This window comes from Oreochromis niloticus, linkage group LG11, assembly GCF_001858045.2.
Source record: "Oreochromis niloticus isolate F11D_XX linkage group LG11, O_niloticus_UMD_NMBU, whole genome shotgun sequence".
NCBI classification, from domain to species: Eukaryota; Metazoa; Chordata; class Actinopteri; order Cichliformes; family Cichlidae; genus Oreochromis; species Oreochromis niloticus.
Window position 1 is genome coordinate 24,686,599 of NC_031976.2, and position 20,013 is coordinate 24,706,611.

Sequence of the window (20,013 nt, forward strand, 5' to 3'; positions counted from 1 at the left end):
ACGGAGTTGATTAGACTGAATAATATGTTTATCAAGTTTTATCCTTCTTACTAAACTGAAGCAATAATCTAAACTTTCTCTGATGTTTGTATGCAAATATTTTCACTTAATGAGCTTCCAAGTAGTAACTCACAGCTGATGGAGAGGTTTACTGGATCACTGGTACCAGTACTGACAGGATTGGACACACTACACCTGAATGGTCCCTGGTCAGAGCGGGTCACAGTGATTATAGTCAGACTGGAGCCTCCATCAGTGAGCTGAACTCTGTCACTTGCTGTAACCTCAGAGCTGCCGTTCAACCAGAGGAAAGAGAGAGAGGATCCAGAGGCAGAGCAGGACAGAGAGACAGAACCACTGAACTCAACCAAGTCTGTGCTGCTGGAAGTTACTGACACACTGGAGACTTTCTCTGTGAAAGAAAAACAGCAAACAATGTCATCTAACAGTGGGCCAAACAATAAACAAAACAATAAGTAAAAATGAGATTATTTAAACCATGTCATGATGAGTATCATTGATTAGTATTATATGATATTCTGAGATGTTAGTGTCTAACTCCATATTTAAAAATGACGCAATTCAGTTTAATCAAATCTGACAACAAATGTTTAGTCAAACAGCTTCTTGTTCTTAACAATCCCCCAAAGTGGATTGTGTTCATCTGGATGTAGTGTAATAGTGTTTTTAGTGGGAGAAATGTGATCATTGATCAATGGTCTTTGATCAGTGGTTGTTGATCAATGGTCATGACAATTTACATGTTATTGATCAAGTCATTCAGTCATTATAAGGTTGGGGAAACCTGCAGTCAGCTGAGACTGAAATAGTCACTTGGATGAGTGACGAAATGTTTCTCCCACTGAAAATGTCCAGATGAACAGAATCAACTTTCTGGGATTTCCTTACCTGGATGATTGAACATGCATCAAGAATCAGTAAAAAAAATTGTGAACATAAAATAAATTTAATGACATTATTAAGTAATAAAAAAATCTTTCAAGAGACAGAAATTTGTCAACACAACAAGTCAAAAAGCAAAGTGCAAAACAAGTTTTGCTAAATTATATAAAATAACATAAATCATATCAAAAATATCATTTTACAACAACAATATACCCCAAATCTTTTAATTTTATTAAAATAATGTATGCTCAAAATTTCTACATCAAAAACAATTCTTTGCTATGCTGGATTTCAGGACTTGCTCACCATATATCACCAGTGTAGTCCGTCCCATCTCAGCCGCTTCACCAGCCGGTACAATAACAACTGAGTATTCTCCAGCGTCATTCAGAGTCAGACTCCTGAGCTCCAGAGATCCAGTTGATGGGAAGAGGGTGATCCTGCCTTCATACTCGGGTCCAGTTATGTTTACAGTATTAGAGGTTATTATATTCTTAGCGCCAGAAGTCCAGGCCAAAGTCAGAAAAGGAGTTCCTGTTGGAGTCAGTGTTGTAGTGAACATCACCGTCTCTCCTACAGCTGCATTCAGAGGACCATCAGGCAACACACCAGATCCTTCAGTCAAACCTAGAGGAGATTTATTATTATTATTTGCTTGAGGGAGAATTTAATGGGAAAATTGCAATATAAGAAACTGGCTGATTTTTTTTCCCATAAGAGAAAGCAGGCAGTGAAAAAATGTTCTATAATTCTTCAATATGAAAGAAGAATAAATCACTGAATGATGCTGAAGTAGTTGTTTTTATTTAAAATCCAAAACCCCCCCCCAAACTAAATACATTGACATATCTAAGAAAACAGGGAAATGCAGAACACATAAGAGAAACTGTGAAAACTTGAGAAGAAGGGGTGGCTGACTCAAGAACAACCTGACAAAAGGCTTTTCTCATTTCTTTAATTGATGAGGACTAAATTAATTTGTCTTTAATTTAGTCCTCTGGACTGTGACCCGCATTTCAGTGTCAGTACTGCTGAAGGCTGTTTCTATTTTTAACATGCATCCGGACGACAGAGTAGTGTTACAGAGGAGATACATCTGTAGCTATAATCAAAGATGCACTGGCCTATTTTTTGCAGATGTTGTTTCATTCTTCCTTTATTTCTTCAGTGTATAAATGAGGTGTAAGACAGCTGGAAAAGATAAATCATGGTGTGAGGAAGGCTCAGACAAACAATGATCTGAATCCAGAAGTTGTTATAGTTTGTAAGATTAACAACTGACTTATTAAACTTTCTACCCGTCACTGTTTATCCGTGTGTGAATAAATGTGTGAGAACGGTGAAAATGAATGAAAAATAAATGTTATCTGGTGTATGATGAGGTGAGTGCTCACCTGAGAAGATCCCAAGAATGATGAAGTACATCAGAGCCATTTCCATTTCAAAATGTGGTCTTTCCCTCTTTGACTTTTCCTTTTATGATTTCATGATACATGAACGGCACGATGTTACAGAATATGAAGGCAGAACAAGGAAGTAATCATGTTGTTCTCAAAGGTGTATTTATTATTATTAATCATTAACAGATTTATATGGTAAACTTTCATTTCCTCATTCTGTTCTTGCTGTTGACAAATCCCAAGCAATTTGATTAATCAGAACATTACATTTTAAATTCAATTTAAAGTTTAAATTCCATGTTTTATTTGAAGTTCCTGCTTTTAATTCACATAAAAAGAATGAATTAAACTCTATTAAACTGCTAAAACTGTTAGGGACACAAGTGAGATTTAAGACAATGAGTTCCTGAGCACATTCATATAAAAGGGACACAAATGGAAACAAAAACATTTGCAAATATTCACTGACAGTTTGCAGGGTAACCAGAACTCTGAGCTGCTGCTTGTTAAAAAAATAAACCTACTAACAAGCACTTTAAGAGCCAACCACTGACCTTCATAGACAACCACTCTACATCCTTGGGCCACAGCCCGAACCTTTACACTTTGGTCAAGCAGCTTCTTTCGATGAGTAACGAGTAGTGTCAGGAATTCACCCAGGAGCTGATAATGTCTGAACTATGTTGGCCACACCAACCTAAAAATGTTTATATGTACTAAACAGGCTTCTGAGTAATTTCACACTTCTAAAGTTGATTTCTACAAGGCCAGACAAGTATGATTTGACACTGAAGATTTTTCAAAACTAGTTGAATGTTATCATGAGAAATTATACTTTCTTGCAAAAGGTCAGCAGTTGTAAAAATGGTTGCCAACTTTTCAAATGGCTAATACATTTGATAAAATAGAGTAATAGTAACAGATTATTTGCACCAGTGCTGGTACTTGTGCTGAGATATGAATTCCCTGGGACATTAAGTTATTGCCTCTACAAGCCCAGAGTAAGAGTTTCTGCCTTCACTGACACATTCATATATTTACAGGACAACAGTATTTCTTGAGTATTTCTTCTTCAGTCACCTTTCTTACTCACTGTGTATTAATAGACCTCCCTGCATTGGATCATACTTGTTATTAATCTCTGTCTCTCTTCCACAGCATGTCTTTTATCCTGTCTTCCTTCTCTCACCGCAATCGGTCGCAGCAGATGGCCGCCCCTCCCTGAGCCTGGTTCTGCCGGAGGTTTCTTCCTGTTAAAGAGGAAATTTTCCTTCCCACTGTTTCCAAAGTGCTTGCTCATAGGGGGTCATATGATTGTTGGGTTTTTTTCCTGTATGTATTATTGTAGGGTCTACCTTACAATATAAAGCGCTTTGAGGCGACTTTTGTGGTGATTTGGTGCTATATAAATAAAATTGAATTGACTAATGATGTGTGGACTCAGCCAAACAGTTGCTTGAATCTATAAGTTGTTTAAATTAAGATTTTCAACTGCCTGATTAAAGTTTCTAGCCTTTCTCATTTTGCTGCTGCTTGTTAAAAAAATAAACCTACTGACAAGCAAACTCGACATAGATGAATTTGGGTCTGTTAGCTAAATAATGCTAATATACAGATAGCATTTGTGGCCAGTGTTTGACATGTGGACTGTAAGAGCCAACCACTGACCTTCAGAGACCATTACTTCACATCCTGGGCCACAGCCATTACCCCAACCTTTACACTTTGGTCAAGCAGCTTCTTTCGATAAGCAATGAGTCGTGCCAGGAGACCCAGGATCTGATAATGTCTGAACTATGTTGCCCACACCAACCTTCTGAGGAATTTCACACTTCAAAAGTTGATTTCTACAACAAGACAAGTATGATTTGACAAAATCCAAAAGAGAAGCATCCCAGCCAGAACACTAGGATCATCTCTGAATTGTGGCTGCCGCCCTTGCACCTTTATACACAGAGACTCAGACAAAGAGGGCTCTTGCTATGCTAAAGTGATATGATTAAAATATGTGGTTAATACATGAGAAAAGAAATCTGCCACCACAACTGTTATCATGAAAAAAAAATATTTTCTTGCAAGAGACAGTAGTTGTAAAAATGCCTGCCAACTTTTCAAATGGCTAATGCATTTGATAAAAAAAAGATTATCTTCTCCACAAGCCCAGGGTAAGAGTTTTGGTCACATGTGGGGTCAAACCCATCCTTGATTTTGTTCAGTCTAGTTTTTGACCAATGGAGACAATGAACCGCTTTAAATTGAAACCACCACATGCTTTTGAGGCAGATAGATGATGAAAAAAAATCCTATCGAGTATCCTATTCTATCCTGTCCTTCCTTTACTTAGTCACCATTGAACTTAGAACTTAGTCACCAATTGTCCAAATGAACAGAAGATATTGTCCATGAAAAGAGCATTCATCGAAGTTACTCCGAGCTTTGTCCATATGTTAAATGCCTCGGATGGAGGAAACATACAATGTCTGTGATGCAATAAGGGAGAGTTCAGTCTGTTTAAAGTGCCTTCTGAGCGGGTACCATAACTTCAGTGAATGAATAACAAGAGGTTTTGTGGTGAAGCTGGAGATAGGTCCTGCCAGGGGTAATCTGGTACACAACAAGGACAACAGGGAGCATCGATTCACTGACAACTTTTCCAGTGTTACCCATGAAAATAAATTATCATGTTCTTTTACGCAGAACAATAATGCCCCTATATTTGATGCCCAGTAAAACAACAAAAAATCTGCGAGTGCTAAGCCTCCTGCACTCCGCGGTCTTTGTAATATACTCTGTTTCAGTGTAGGTGGCTGTTTGTTCCCCTTTCTCATTTTTGTGTGATTAAAAAGAAGTACAGTGGTCCCTCGTTTATCACGGGAGTTACATTTTAAAAATAACCCAGGATAGGTGAAATCCGCGAAGTAGCCAACTTTATTTTTTACAATTATTATAGATGTTTTAAGGCTGTAAAAGCCCTCACTACACACTTTATACACTTTCCTCAGACAAGCATGAACATTTTCACACTTTTCTCTCTTGTTTAAACACTCTCAAAGTTTAAACCTTCGTAGAAAAATAAGTCCAGTATTATAGAATGAAACCAAAGACTAAACCCTGTTTTCAGGTCCAGAACATGGGAAAAGAGCAGCTGCGAGAGAATTCAACATTAATGAATCAATGGTACGCTGATGGTTAGAATCTTCCTCTGCCTTTTGGGTGCTACCGCAGGTGCCTTTGACGGTGCAAAATGTTTCGTCGACATTGGTCTGCTTGTTGGGGAGAAAACTTACAAACAGTACAGCACTTCAGAGTCACAATCCCAGTGATTGAAGATCTATGTAAATTTGACAAACTGAACACAATCTGTACTGGACAGCCAATCAGGATGAAGAACACAATGCGCTACAGTCAGAGGTTGGAGCACTGTGAAATATTATTAAAGTGACCTCTCAAAAATCACCAAAAAACATGTAGCCCAACATCAACAGCTAATCTGCTACAGCATTTTATTTAGCTATTTAGCAATTTAACTACACAAGGAAGATTGTGTTAAATCAGCTCTGTATCTTGAGGTTGAGACAAAGAATCCTATAAACGTGATGCACTGCATTCTGTTAAGTGAGAAACTCCCAATAACACATCCATAATTCTCCAGTACTGATGAATCGCCCTAAAACTTCCAAACATTACATATGCAAAACAACATGTAGCCAGAGAGTTGTTGAACACAATGACCCATTTGGCTGACTCTGATTTATATGGTTGGACTTTCATCCTATGCACACTATAAGGTCTTATCAGTGGCTATAAAACCTTCAGCCCACTTCTTTGAATCATTTCTGTGGCTTTTATAATCCTATCGATCATCTTGTTTTATACATTTAAGGGTTCAGTAAAAATTTGCTGCCAAAGTTTTAAGAACTTCCAGATTAGGCTAAGCTTCTGTTATTCAAGGAGTTTCATATTGAAAAAAAAGATAAACTGAAACACAACAGAAGCATGATTTACATCACTAATATAAAATTTAGACAGACTGAAAACTGCAACATCCAATTCTGAACTAAGCGGTTTACAGTTTGCAGAAACTACTGTAGAACCTCAGGGGCAATTAAATATTATAATCAGTAAAATACAACTTTACCGCTTTCCCCAATGTCTTTACTGATCATCCTGCCCTCAAAACCACAGAAAATCCACTTGTGGGTAGCATGATGCAGCGTATAAAACAAAAGTGTCAGATTCCGATTTTATTTGACACCTTTTATAACATGTAGGTAGAGCCGTTCCCAAAGTCAAGAGTACGCTTTAAATAAATTTAAATAGATATGTAACTGTAAATATTATCATTTCAAACTGAATTTCTGTTATCACTGCGGAACACCTGCAGTCCTGACAAGAGGCCTCAGTCCACACGTTGGACATCACTCTGTAATCAGATTTTAACATGTGTTAACATAAAAACAAGAGACACAACTGTGATGTGTTGGTTGTTTTATATATATTTAAAATAAAGTAGCAAATATTAGAAAATTTATTACAGAGAAAGTATTAATATTTATTTTACATGGAGAATAATAATCTATTAGTTAAAACATCTTAACACATCTTGTTTAACATTATATGATATCAAACCAACAAAGATTATAACGTTAATTGTCTGCAGCAGGTGAAGACTTCTAAAAATCTACAGAAATGGGAAAATATTCTTGTCAATGATCAAAACTGTTCCTTCTTAATTAACAGTGATAATAAATGTTAAACTTACCTTGAAAAGGGAAGGTCATCACTGAGTTTATATTTGTTATTTTCTTGTAATGGAAATGTTCTCATACATATTTTCTTCTTGTTCTAAGAAAGCAAAGATTTGTAACAGTGCATGTAAGTATCCATTAAAACAATGATTTTGATTCTCTAATTTCTTTATTTTGCTATAACAAACGTGTAAGGTGACTTTAGAATTAAAAAAGAAAAAAACTAACTTGCCTGTATTTTGTTTCTGAGGATTTTTGTTGAATCTAAATATTTGAAATGAAGCATTATTAAAATGTGGTCATGCAATAAGATCCAACACAAAACTACAACACTAAAGTTATATTTGAATTTAACAAGAAATCCCAGTATTTATTACAATAAGTGTTTATTTTGCACGATTAACATAAACAAGCAGTGAAAAGAATTGATTCTCCTTCGTGATTACTCCGAGACCAGCAGAAGTAGAACGTTAGCAAGTGACTCTTTGCAGAATATGAAACATTTGTTGAATCGTACCACTGAATTCTAGACATTTTTCTATGATTACAATATTTTATGTAGATTAAAGAAGAGAAATGCTTTCCTGGTGTCATGGCCTGGTTCTAGGGACCCAGGGCTCATGTATTTATGTACTTAAATTTATTTTTCCGTATGTAGTGTTTTGGTTGTTTTTTTCTCCTTTTTCCTCCGTCTCCCTGTGTGTGTTTATGTTGGTTCACACTCCTGGATGTTTTGGATTGCTGAGGGATTGCGACCCATCAACAGCTGCAGCTGATGGCCTCGTTAAGAGCGCTCTATTTAAGAACTTGTTAGTACAACCGTAGACTAATGTGCATGAAAGGCCTCGCTAGTGTTTGATTTCCCTGCCAGCCTATGTGTGTTTGTGTGTTGCCAGGAATCGGGAGTGGAGACACTGTCTGGGAACGGGAATTTTTGGAGCTGTTGTATTTTCACCTTTTCACAGACATTTGCACTGTGTGGGATTCGGGGAGGAATCGCCACTGGAGCCACAGTGCCTGGGATTTGTACATAATATGTTTCTTTGTCCACTGTAAATAACCCTCACTTCTCTTCACCATCAGAGTACCATATTTTGGGCCCTTCTCTCTTCAGCTCCACGGTCTGACACCTGGTGCTATTTTAAATATATTCTCCACTTACTTTTTCTTATAAATGTAGTACCCTCCACCAACTGCTGCAGCGAAGATGACACAACATGCGATTACTATTCCAGCGATGCAACCAGCAGCACATCCTGATGGTTGATCTGGAAAAGTATAAATAAAGATAACAAATAAATTTTGACAGTAAATTGTCTTATTATCTCAAAACTACCCAATAGTGTCTTTCTTTATTTGATTTTTATAATTTTAGAACTATCAGAGGACCTTTGATTGGTGCAAAGTTCTTGTTGCATGAAAAGTACTTGTGTGTGTGAAAATGGTGGATGTACCAATTTCTTAACAATTTGCTGATGATTAATGTGTTGCTAAAGGGTATTTCAGTATTAGAAACAACTGTTATATTATCTGAAGATAAACCTCCAAAATTTAGTTCATAGAAAACTACATGAAATTGACCATCATTAAACTATCAATGGTACCATCTAAGAGTATAAACACATGCACATACCTGTTACAATCAGTCCCTGCACCACTGATGATGATGTTCTCTCAGTTATATTATTCCATGCTTGACAGGTGTAGTTGCCACTGTCAGAAAATTCAACCTCTTCTTTATTGTACTCAGCTGAATTGGTGAGTACTTCTGTCCCATTTAAGAACCAGGTGAATCTGGCAGATGGTGTGGATTCAGCAGAGCAGATCAGTTTTAAGGTGCCTTTGATATTTATCTTATTTGGACCTTTGATTTGAACATTTTCTGGTCCATCTGAAAAACAAGCAAAAATAGTAAATGTGTTCATTACTTTTACATTTCTGCATTACTAGACTACATATCATATTAGTAGTACCATTCAAAATTTGAAATAATTTTACTATATCAATGAACAAGAAGTGTAGACTGACCAGGATGTTACTTACAATTAACAGTCATGACGTATTTAGCTCCATCACTGCTTATGGGGTTGCTGATTTGGCAGAAATATTCTCCATTGTCTTTCCTATTCACAGTGTTAAAGGTCAACACTCTGTTATTGTCAGAAAGGGTCATGTTGTCAGTCGGGGTCAGATCTGAGCCATCCTTCATCCAGTTTCTTGTAAAGACTGAGCCAGAAGCCTCACAGGTTAAACTGACAGAGGTTCCCTCAACTGGCAGGTTTGTTGATGGTTTGACAGAAGCAGCTGATATTTTCTCTGTTTGCCCCAAAAAATATTAACAGGGAAAAATTATAGACTGAGAACAAGAAAAAAAGTAGGTGATGAACTGAGGGCCAAATTTATACACCGATGACCAGCAGAGATGAGAAGTGACAAAGTACTAATACTTCGTTAATGTACTTAAGTAGAATTTTCAGGTATCTGTACTTGGCTTGAGTATTTTTTTTTCAAACAACTTTTTACTTTTACATTTTTAAACAAATATGTGTACTTTCTACTTCTTACATTTTTAAAACAGACTCATTACTTTAGGTTCAATGGTATCATCTGTAGTGTTTATATTCAGGAGTTAAAGTGGGCTGGAAGGAGCGCAGGTGCCTGTAAGTTGTGTTTGCGGTACTTCAGAATCTAGCTAGTGTTACAGAAGAGGAGGAAACTGTCATGTTCCTGGGTCTGCTGACCCAGCGTTTTAAGTTTTAGTTTATTTGGATGTTGTTTATGTTTAAGTTCATTAGATTAGCGAAGTTCATTTGGTTATTAGACTCCTTGTGTTTTCTTCCCCTGTATTTTAAGTTTCCCTCACCCTTTGTGTTTCATGCTGCGTGTCTTATGTTATCAAGTTTGTATTATCATGTCTGTTTCATGTTTCCTGTTTTATTTTGAAGGAGTCGTGTGTTCATTGTATTTAGTTTCACTTCCCTTGTCCTGTCATTAGGCTCATGTCAGTCAGCTGTTCCTCCATGTGTTCCCACTTCCCCTAATCACCTCCTGTGTATTTAAGTCCTCTGTTTTCAGTGTGTCATTGTCAGGTCGCCTGTTGTTCATGCCATGTTCTTTACACCATGTTTCTAGGTTTCATGTCCAGGTTTTTCATGTTGTTTATGTAGTTCTCCCAGTTTAGGTTGATGTTAGTTTACTGCAGTTTGCCTTGCTCTTTCTTTGTACCTTTTTTACCAGCCTTATTAAACAGCTCGCCTTTTGTTAACATTCAAGTTCTGTTCCCTGTTCCTTGGAGTCTGCGTTTTGGGTCCTTTTTTGCAATTCTTACAGTCTGCCCCCGTCAGACTGTGACAGAAACATGAAGGGGATGACGTTTTTTTTAGGTGTCAGGTAATTTCAAATTCAATGTTTCTATCAGCTCAACAAAAATCAGCAAACACACAAACTGTGTGTGAGAGGAGAGAATATATTTAAATGTAAGGACTGCTCAGTGACACTTGATAAACTGCAAATTTAAAGCTTAAATGCAATGTCATAATTTTAATCACATATTAAATCTGTACATAATGTGTTTTTTGTGTTTAACTTTGTGTTGTTAAAATGTTGCATGAAAATACTGGGTAGTTTTGTCCAGGATAAACAGGTTAGTTTGCAGTAATTTGGTGAATTCACAGTAAAGCTCTGTGTTGGACTGATACACAGTGGCTGTGGTCCTCATAGACAGATTTATGTTATATCAAATGTAGCAGAGATGAATTTACATTGAAGATGATGATGCTTATATTCATTCACTGAATTCTAACTTTCAAACAAAGAGCAGCAGGTCAGCTGATCACATCATGTACACAAAGAAAACCGACTGAACCTTACATTAGAAATTTTTGTGAGTGGTGATTTTTCCCGCCAATGTTGAGCCACTAAACATGTTAGGGTTCCCCACCTGGCTCTGTATATATTTGGCACACTGCTAAAACATAGACATATTGTCTCTGTTGACAGAATTGATATCCAAATGTAAGTTATATTAGCCAATACCAAATATTATATTTTAATATTATATATTAAGTATTATATTGTGTTAGATATGTTTGGAGCTTCAACCCTGGCATGGCAAGATGACAGATCATGGGCAGCCTTGTGTCCCACATGGGATGAAGAGGAAGAGCAGTAGTAGCGTAAGACTAAACCAAATGATAATTAAAAAGATCAAATTATGTAGGATCTCTGGTTGACACCATTAAAAAAGGTTAAAATCGTAGATAAACCAAATCATATTTCAGCCACTTTAGTCTGCATGTGATCAAAGGTTTAGTTATATTAGTATAATTCACAGCATGTAATATAATTATTATCATAATAGGCACGTATTAAGCAAACAGTAAATATTGCTTTTTCTTTTGTTTTAAAGGTATTTTATGTCTGTGTTTTACAACATTTTATCTACCTGAGATTATGATGACTAATAAATTACACTTACCCAGTACAGTGATGGCTGAAGGCTGAGATGTTTGAGATCTCAGAGTTTTGCTGTTAAAGGCCTGACAGCTGTAGTTTCCACTCTGACTCATATGTACATTCATCAGTCTGAGCTCTGATCCAGTATCAGGCAGCTGATCTCCATTCAGAAACCAGTTAAACTGGGCAGGAGGTCTGGATCCAACTGAGCAGGTGAGGCTGATGTCTGACCCCACAGCAAAGTATCCTTGTGGTGGAGATAAGATCAAATTTATATTTTCTGGACCATCTAAATGTAGAGGGGACATAGAAAAGTTACGTTGGGTGGATAGAAAATGTAAAAGTATATTACATTCAGTTTTTCTTGTGAAATCATAAAATTATTTCACACAACTACATTGCTTCACATCATGTCAACAGAAAAAAGATCTCATCTTCTATTCAGCTTATCGGACATATCTAATATTCTGAAATCTAAAATGATGTCTAAACACTCTGATGCTTATCTGCAGAAGTTTTTAGATAAATTACTCAACATTTAGTTTAGTAACTCACAGCTGATGGAGAGGTTTACTGGATCACTGGTACCAGTACTGACAGGACTGGACACACTACACCTGAATGGTCCCTGGTCAAAGCGGGTCACATTGATTATAGTCAGACTGGAGCCTCCATCAGTGAGCTGAACTCTGTCACTTGCTGTAACCTCAGAGCTGCCGTTCAACCAGAGGAAAGAGAGAGAGGATCCAGAGGCAGAGCAGGACAGAGAGACAGAACCACTGAACTCAACCAGGTCTGTGCTGCTGGAAGTTACTGACACATTGGAGACTTTCTCTGTGAAAGAAAAACAGTTTCATTGTTGGCATCAACAACAGAAAATAAGCATTAAAATAATTACAAATCAATTCCAGCTAAACCATGTCATGTTAAGGAGGATATATTACACACCCAACCTAAAAAGACAGAATAGTAATAATTGAAAGAAATACTGTACCAATCAAAATCTTGAAATATTTTAATTTGTACAAATTCCATTTAATCGACTATTCTGAACAGAATAAATGAGACAATTAAGTTCTCAGCTTTTTCTTTGTTGTATGGGGATCAATTTTACCTTCAAATAAACCATTCAGTTTCTTACAGCCACTTTTTAAAGTCTTTAATATCACAGTCTTAAGAATAAGACAAATTATTGCAAGAATGCATTACTGCAGTGAGGAGAGATGTAACAAACTTGTACTAATCATTACAGGTATTTTTACACGTTAAATATATTGTAAACTTGCTTAAATATTGCAAAAACAGTTAAGCTGTTGAATTTCTACATCTGCTCACCGTATATCACCAGAGTAGTACGGCCATTCTGGATCTTTCCATCCTGTGCAATGCTAACAGCGTATTCTCCAGTGTCATTCAGAGTGAGACTCCTGAACTCCAAAGACGCAGTAGATGGGAAGAAAGTGATCCTGCCTTCATACTCAGGTCCAATAGTGTTTTCTGAGTTAGTTACGATTATTATAGTCTTAGAGAAATTAAAAGCCCAGTTCACAGATTGAAACGGTTTCTCTGTTGGAGACAGTGTTGTAGTGAACATCGCCGTTTCTCCTACAGCTGCATTCAGACCATCAGGCAACAAACCAGCTCCTTCAGTGAAACCTGTGGGAGTAGAATAGCAAAGTGCTGTTGTTACTCAAACGTATAAAACAGTTATGGAATATACAAAGATTAGCATGAAATATGGCAGGTCTGAAGAGTTTGAGTTTTGTTCATTAAAGTCTAATGTCAGCTTTTCCAGATAATACTGCACATAATTCTGGTCGAGTTTCAGGAACTCTCTCAATAATCGCGTGGTTATTAAAACTGTTAACCAGCTGTTGCTTTTGGTGACTTGTTGCTACTCTAAGCCCTTGGCGAACAACCGAAGGAAAATCTGACTTTTTGTAAAGAGACCACAAGTTATACTGAACATCTTAATTTTGAGACTTACTTGCAAATGCCACAAAGACAACAAGAAGCTGTAGTAACAAAGCCATTAATTAAATATCTGTGAAGTGTGCAGTTAGGAATGTTCAACTATCAAACTGACCAAAAATCTACTGACTCAGTATGGTGAATGAAACTCTACTTAACAAGATGCAGTGTCAGTTTCATGCGCAAAGAGAGTCCTAGGTTTCTTTTTTGTATTTTTTTTTTGTGTGTAATTTAATGCACCAGAAAACTTGCAGGATGCCTCCCTCATGTGGTGCAACTGTGTTAGTGCAAGATGTAAAACTTGAAATGTTGCTATGAAGATGTTGATGTCCAGTCACAGGATGTTTTTCCGATTATCCCACAGTTTAATTGATCAATAGAAAACAAATCACTATGCAGTAATATATTCCTCACTGCATGCCACAGTCCTAGTTATTTGTTTAGTGAAAAATACTCAGAAAGATACCGAGAATGTTTTATAACCATCCAAAACGACCTAAAACTATCAAGAGAATGCAACTAATGTTGAAACAATTCATTTATGTTGCTTTCAAAACTAAAAGTCAAACTTTGAGCCAAAATCTTGATAAGTTTTTGTGAGTATTTAAAATTCTGAGTAAGATGATGAAGCAAGGCAAAATAGTGTCTAGCATGCCCTGAGCCCAACATTAGAGGAAGAATAAATTTCTATTTCAAAAAACAGAATCATTTATTTTCCTTTTAAGGTAGAGAGTTTCAGGGTAGGCATAACCAAAACAACAAACAAAATACAGGCCTTTTAACTGCCTCCCTAGACTAAACAGGAGAAAACATTTTAAAAGAATACAGCTAACAGGTCTGCTGTCTTCAAATTGATCATTTGCAATATTTACACTATGTACAAATTAATTAATCTTGTTTTTTTGTGCAGAAAATCAGTCACACAACAAAACACAGCTAAACACACAAAGCCTTGTTGGAAGCTGGAAGTACATATAGGCAGGGCACAGTACAGTTTCATGCACCAGAAAACTTGCAGGATGCCTCCCACATCTGGTCCAACTGTGTTAATGCAAGATGTAAAACTTGAAATTTTGCTATAAAGACATTGATGTCAAGTCACATTAAAAAATCTCAAAAAGTTTAATTAATCTGTAGAAAATAAAGCAAGTCTGAAAAGGTCACGTTATTTTCATTAGAGATTTTATTGAAAAAGAAAAAGAAGCCCACACGGCAGTTTAATTCAAGAAACAAAACTGACACTGACAGATTCACATACAACATAATCTAGAAACAGGTAGCCAACAGGGGAGCCAACAGAAGCAACCTGATTAAAGGCTTCCCATATTTCTCCTGTCTCCTCTGTCCTACATGTGAAATCAGTCTTGAGAAAGGTGTCCCAAGTCCTGCATCCGGAGGAGAAAGGAGACAAGAACTATAGGGTTTAAATGGAATGGCTTCAAACTGAGATTCAGAAGGAAGCACTCAACTTTCTTTTAAATGTCTTTTGTTTCCACTCTTCTCTCTCTATACTCATGAAGAACAAATCAGAGAAGTAAAAAGAGTTAAAGTCGCATGATGAACAATTAGCGATCAATGAACAATGACACAAAGGACGAGGAAAATAAGCATTCCTAGAGAAGCCCCGAGAGAATTATAAGGATCATGGCACTGCTCTCCTACTCTCATTTAAAATACTTTTGTACAAACCTGCTTCTTCTCTGATCCATGTTATCCGAGCAGGAAATTTTTTTTTCTGTTTATAATATTAAGGTCACATATGATTAAACATGAACTAGAAATGTGTTCAACAGATGTCTCATAAAGTGAAAAACAAACAAACAATAAAGAAAGTAAAACTTTAAAGTCAGTGTGAGCAGACAGTTTTTTTCTGCCACATCAAGCAGTGAGAGCTCACCTGAGACGGCACCGAGAATGAAGAAGTATATCAGAAATGTTTCCATTTCTAAAGCAGTGTCTTTCACTCTGACTTTTCCTTTACTGATACCAGTACATGAAAGCTAATTTCAATATATGGTGTCATAAGGAAGTAAATGTTTTATTTTGAAAGGTTTAACTTCCTGGACTTGTTAATCTTCAACACAGTTTTCTACTAAATGTTCATCCCCTCATTTTCTTTTTGCACAGTTAACAAGCACTCAAAAATCAAATAAATAAATAAATAACCTGTTTCAGTAAATGTAATATATATCTATATTTATATGAGTGTTCGGTTCCGCCCCCCCGCCCCCCCAAAACAACATTTAATAGTAGTAGTAGGAAAAGAATAGAATAATAGAATAGGAAAATATCTCCTATTCCATAAAAGTTGGCTATGGTTTAAAATATGAATTAAAAAAATATAATGATGTACAAATCTTCATTTGCACCATTTAAAGTATGATTAAAAAAAAAAGGTCATTTTGAATTTGATGGCAGCAACACATCTTTAAAAAGTTTTGGCTGTGTAGCATCCCGTCTTTAACAACAGTCTGTAAACATCTGGGAAGAGAGGAGACCAGATGTTGAACTTTTTGGAGAGGAATGTTGTCTCATGTTTTCTGATATAGGATTCTAGCTGCTCAAGAGACCTGGCTCTTCTTTGCTGTATTTTATACTTCATGACACTCAAAATTTTTTCAGTTGGTGATATATGAAGCTATGTTATTATGGAGTAATATGATGGAGAACATGTTTCTGTAAAACATGTGTACACCTTTCAGCATTTATAAAGCCAGTTTTAAAGTGCTTTGGCCCAGAGAAGAAGGCGGTTTTACTGAATGATGTTCAGCAATTTTCAGTCACAGTTTTTTCAAATTGATTAACGTCTGCCCATCGTTACTTTAAATAAGTCTGCCTCTCCAAGATGATGGTTTTATACTCAATTATGTCATTGATGTTCCACAAGCATTTTCTTTTAGTACCGCTCAGATCTTCAACATTTTGATGCCCCTGTCCCAAATTTTGAGGCATCCAATGGAGCTGGATTGGCAAATGTATGACATGAGAGTACTTAGAAGATTTTGTCAGAAGCCTCTCAGCAGTGTTGAAAATTTAACAACCTGTAGACGTCCCAGGGAGCTTTTGCTTAGACCAATGAACAGTGAATTAAATACATGAATAACAATCTCCAGTTCAAAGTGTGACACAATGGGACTTAACTTGGCAATAGTTCTAAAGTGATAAAAGAGACTGACTAAGACTGAACCAGACATTCGAATAAAACATCTAAACTGAGAGCAGAGTCATTAGTTACCCCAGGGACATTACTGAGAGACACTTTAGTGAAATGTTACAATAAAACCCAGAGCTTTGGGGTGGCTGTAGCTCAGGTGGCAGAGCTGGTCAGCCACTAGCCAGAAGGTCAGTGGTTCGATCCCAGGCTGCTCCAGTCTGCATGCCAAATATCCTTGGGCAAGACACTAACCCCCATGTTGCTCTCTCTCATCCATCCAATATGTATGAATGTTAGATAATTAGCACTAAGCTTAGAAGAAGTGAATGAATTAGTTGTGTAAGCCCTTTGAGTGCTCAGACAGAGTAGAAAAGCGCTATATAAGAACCAGTCCATTTACCATTACCTTAGGCATAAATCTGTCAGGGGAACAAACAAGGACTTCAGTTTTTTGATCATTAAAACTGGAGGAAGTTGTCAGCCATCCGAGTTTTAATGGAGTCTAAGTTCCTAAATGACTGTAACCGCTCAATCAGAGGAAAGTCGAAGGGGCAGAGTGACTCTGTAAAAGAAGTGGTAAAATGGTTTCATCGTTGATATCAGCTAACAACGAGGCTGAAGATAAACATTAACATATTTCATTGACGTCCATCTAAATTATGTCAAGCTGAGGAATTGAGGCTTTTGTCAGAGGTTTGTATTATATTATATTTAGCTTAAGAACACAAAGTAGAACTATAATTTAAAAAAAAAAAAAAAGCTTAAAAGTTGCAGTAAAAGACCGCTAAAATTTTTTTCAATCATTTCTCTGATATCATGTTGAATATCTACTCAGATTAAATGACTCAATAATGTCATATATTAAATTTAGAACTTAGTTTAAGCTTTGTTTACAGAGTATCCAAACTCTGTGGTGCCTCCAGCCTGGTCTTTATATTGGTCATCAATAAGACCTAAATGTATTAAATTTCATTACATTTACTATAGTTTTTTTTAAATCCAGTTTTCAAACTCAGAATGTGTTATGCATTAGTAGAGATGTACAAAAACAAAAAAAGAAAACTCTCCTGGAGGCCAAGGCAATGCCATCCAAAGTAAGTATCTGGCTAGGCACCATGTTTTTTTATGAGTTTTTAGGGTTTTTAGAGTAAAACAACCTCAGTTTCAGGTGAATTTAAAATCGGAAAATTAGAGGACCTTTATATCTTTGGACTTTAGGCCACTTGCTTAGTTTGTGAGAATTTGTGAGAAACCTTATTTTGTTTGGTGTAGTAGTGCTGCTGCCAACACAATGTTAAGAGTGATAATACAATTAAGGGGTTTACCTGATTTGTAAAAAAAACTTTTTTCTACCAGTATTGTTGTATTTTTTTCCAACTTTTTGTTTTATTGTAAATCTAACATGGTCAAACAAATATCATTTGACCCAAAGTTCATAAGAACTGTAGATTTCAGTTCAGCATTGAACACAATCATTCTGCAGCAACTGATAGAAAAACTCTGACACTTCAGAATGAAAACTTTAACTTGTAGGTTCCAAGAATAACACCTTTTCCTGAATGTGGAAAAGACCAAAGAGATTATGGCAGATTTCAGGAACAGTCATTCCCAGCATACCCAACTGAACATCTACTGTGCTGCTGTGGTCAAGAAGGCCTAATCTCTCCTCCACTCCACTAAACTCTTGAATAGCTCCATTTACGAGATTGTCAGAAGACTGAACTCTTTACTGCCTCCCCCCTATCCCCCAGCACACTCTCACACACAAAATACATTCTATTCTTTTAATGATGCTGAAAGTCTTCGGCACATTAATGCAACCATTTCCACCGACAGCAGTTTGATTCTCTTGTATGTCCTGTACATGTACCGAAATATTGACCAAAGGGATAAAGTGAGACTATAGGTGAGATGGAGGCAGATACTTGACTTGAAAGACAGCAGCTAGAAGAAGAGTAGAGAAGAAGAAGATGACTTGGATCCCATTTTTAACAGTATCCTTGGAACATTAAGTAATCTGCTGCACCAGTCCAGAAACCTCAGGGCCAGTTAAATATTCAGGATAAAACTTGACAGTACTGCTTTTCCTTAGTGTCTTCAGACAGCACAAGGCCTGCAAAACCTTTGAAGGCTTTGTGTAATCATCCAGATTTTTACAACATGTAGATCGAGTTCAGCATTAAAACATACAGGAACACATTTATGAGTGATAAACTGATGTAAGAACAAGGGCTACAACTTCTTTGTATTGGTTGTATTTATTTTACATTTAATGATCAGTAAGGGGCTACAGACAGAGAACCTATATCAAAATAGTAGCAACTTAAAAAATTCAAACTTAGAGAAAACCTTCATATTTATTGTTGTAGGCTAATAATTTATAAACAATCTTCATATTTCTTGTTAAAATATTTTCATAATGACTTCCCAAAAATATTATAACCAACAAACTAACAAAAACAATAACTTTTGTCTTCCTGGAGCAGATAGAGACTTCACAAATGTTTCATCTGCAATACAAGAAAACAGACAATTTTTTCTAGTAAACAAAACACTTTATAAACTGCATGCAAGTGGGCATTAGCTTTTAACACTAATGGAAAAATGACAGATTTTTATACAGAGAAAAAATCTTTCACTCTTTTCTTTATTGTATAAGTATAATGTATAAGGTATTCTTTCTTAATAAAGTACAACAGTGAATTTAATACTTACCTTAAAATAGAAATACAGTTCAACTTGTCTTGTCACATGGGGAAGTGTTCTCATACACATGTTCTCCTTGTAAAAAAACAGATTTTGATACAGTAATTTTATTTATACTTTCTTTATTTTGTTATTAAAAATGTGCAGGTTAAATGTATATTAAAATATTACTCACCTGTATTATGTGTCTGTGGATTTTTGTTTGTTCTAAATATAATAAATGATGCATTATCAAAATCTGTCCTCAAAGTTACACAAAACTGTAACACTAAATATTTACATTTATTTAAATCCAATCTTAATGACAAATGATAAAGACTTGTTTGTTCAAACAAAAAGTGCACTGAAATACTTGCACCTCTGTGGTTATTTCATGAAATGATATGATGTTAAATTAATTACATATAACATTGATAAGTTATGCTTATGTACCAAAGGTGTTTAGAACTGGACTGAGTACACAGATTCTGAGACTAATAAAATCATTAAGAAATTAACCACCTACCTTCTTCTATAAAAGTAGTATCCTACACCACAAGCAACAGCAATGATGGCAAAACATGCGACTACAATTCCAGCGATACAACCTGCAGCACATTCTGATGATTGGTCTGGGGAAGTTCAAATAGAGATAAAATAAAGATGACACAAAGTTGTCTCACCATCTCAAAAC

General features: G+C 36.1%; 2 protein-coding genes and 1 long non-coding RNA gene across 6 annotated transcripts in view; all 3 read right to left on the bottom strand.

The window, feature by feature from the left end:
- Positions 1 to 3,497, bottom strand: part of LOC109194576 (carcinoembryonic antigen-related cell adhesion molecule 5) — an 81,630-nt gene extending 78,133 nt beyond the window's left edge. The window contains exons 1-3 of one of the 3 annotated variants that reach the window (XM_025911653.1): positions 2,301 to 3,497; positions 1,213 to 1,533; positions 134 to 412 (exon numbers count right to left, since the gene is read on the bottom strand). In XM_025911653.1, coding sequence (XP_025767438.1) covers positions 134 to 412; positions 1,213 to 1,533; positions 2,301 to 2,346 — 646 coding nt within the window. In that variant the 5' untranslated portion in view covers positions 2,347 to 3,497. The remainder of the gene's footprint in view (positions 1 to 133; positions 413 to 1,212; positions 1,534 to 2,300) is intronic. The other 2 variants (XM_019355198.2, XM_019355199.2) reach the window with 2 other exon arrangements.
- A 3,099-nt stretch (positions 3,498 to 6,596) lies between these two features.
- LOC109199862 (carcinoembryonic antigen-related cell adhesion molecule 5) lies at positions 6,597 to 13,637 on the bottom strand. Of its 2 annotated transcripts, none has more exons than XM_019355197.2 (10): positions 13,497 to 13,637; positions 12,845 to 13,165; positions 12,065 to 12,343; positions 11,532 to 11,798; positions 9,098 to 9,370; positions 8,688 to 8,945; positions 8,217 to 8,322; positions 7,287 to 7,318; positions 7,069 to 7,151; positions 6,597 to 6,729 (listed from the first exon to the last, which is right to left on the bottom strand). In XM_019355197.2, exons 1-9 carry the CDS (start codon positions 13,540 to 13,542, stop codon positions 7,105 to 7,107), a joined length of 1,629 nt encoding a protein of 542 aa, XP_019210742.1. In that variant the 5' UTR covers positions 13,543 to 13,637; the 3' UTR covers positions 6,597 to 6,729; positions 7,069 to 7,104. The 2 variants fall into 2 exon arrangements, with proteins under 2 accessions (XP_019210742.1, XP_019210741.1); XM_019355196.2 differs by lacking the exon at positions 6,597 to 6,729 and adding an exon at positions 6,799 to 6,987.
- A 5,361-nt stretch (positions 13,638 to 18,998) lies between these two features.
- On the bottom strand, positions 18,999 to 19,548 carry LOC109199863 (uncharacterized). The gene is made up of 3 exons (XR_002060151.1): positions 19,516 to 19,548; positions 19,350 to 19,415; positions 18,999 to 19,144 (listed from the first exon to the last, which is right to left on the bottom strand). It is a non-coding gene; the product is annotated as an uncharacterized LOC109199863 (long non-coding RNA).
- Positions 19,549 to 20,013: the final 465 nt, after the last annotated feature.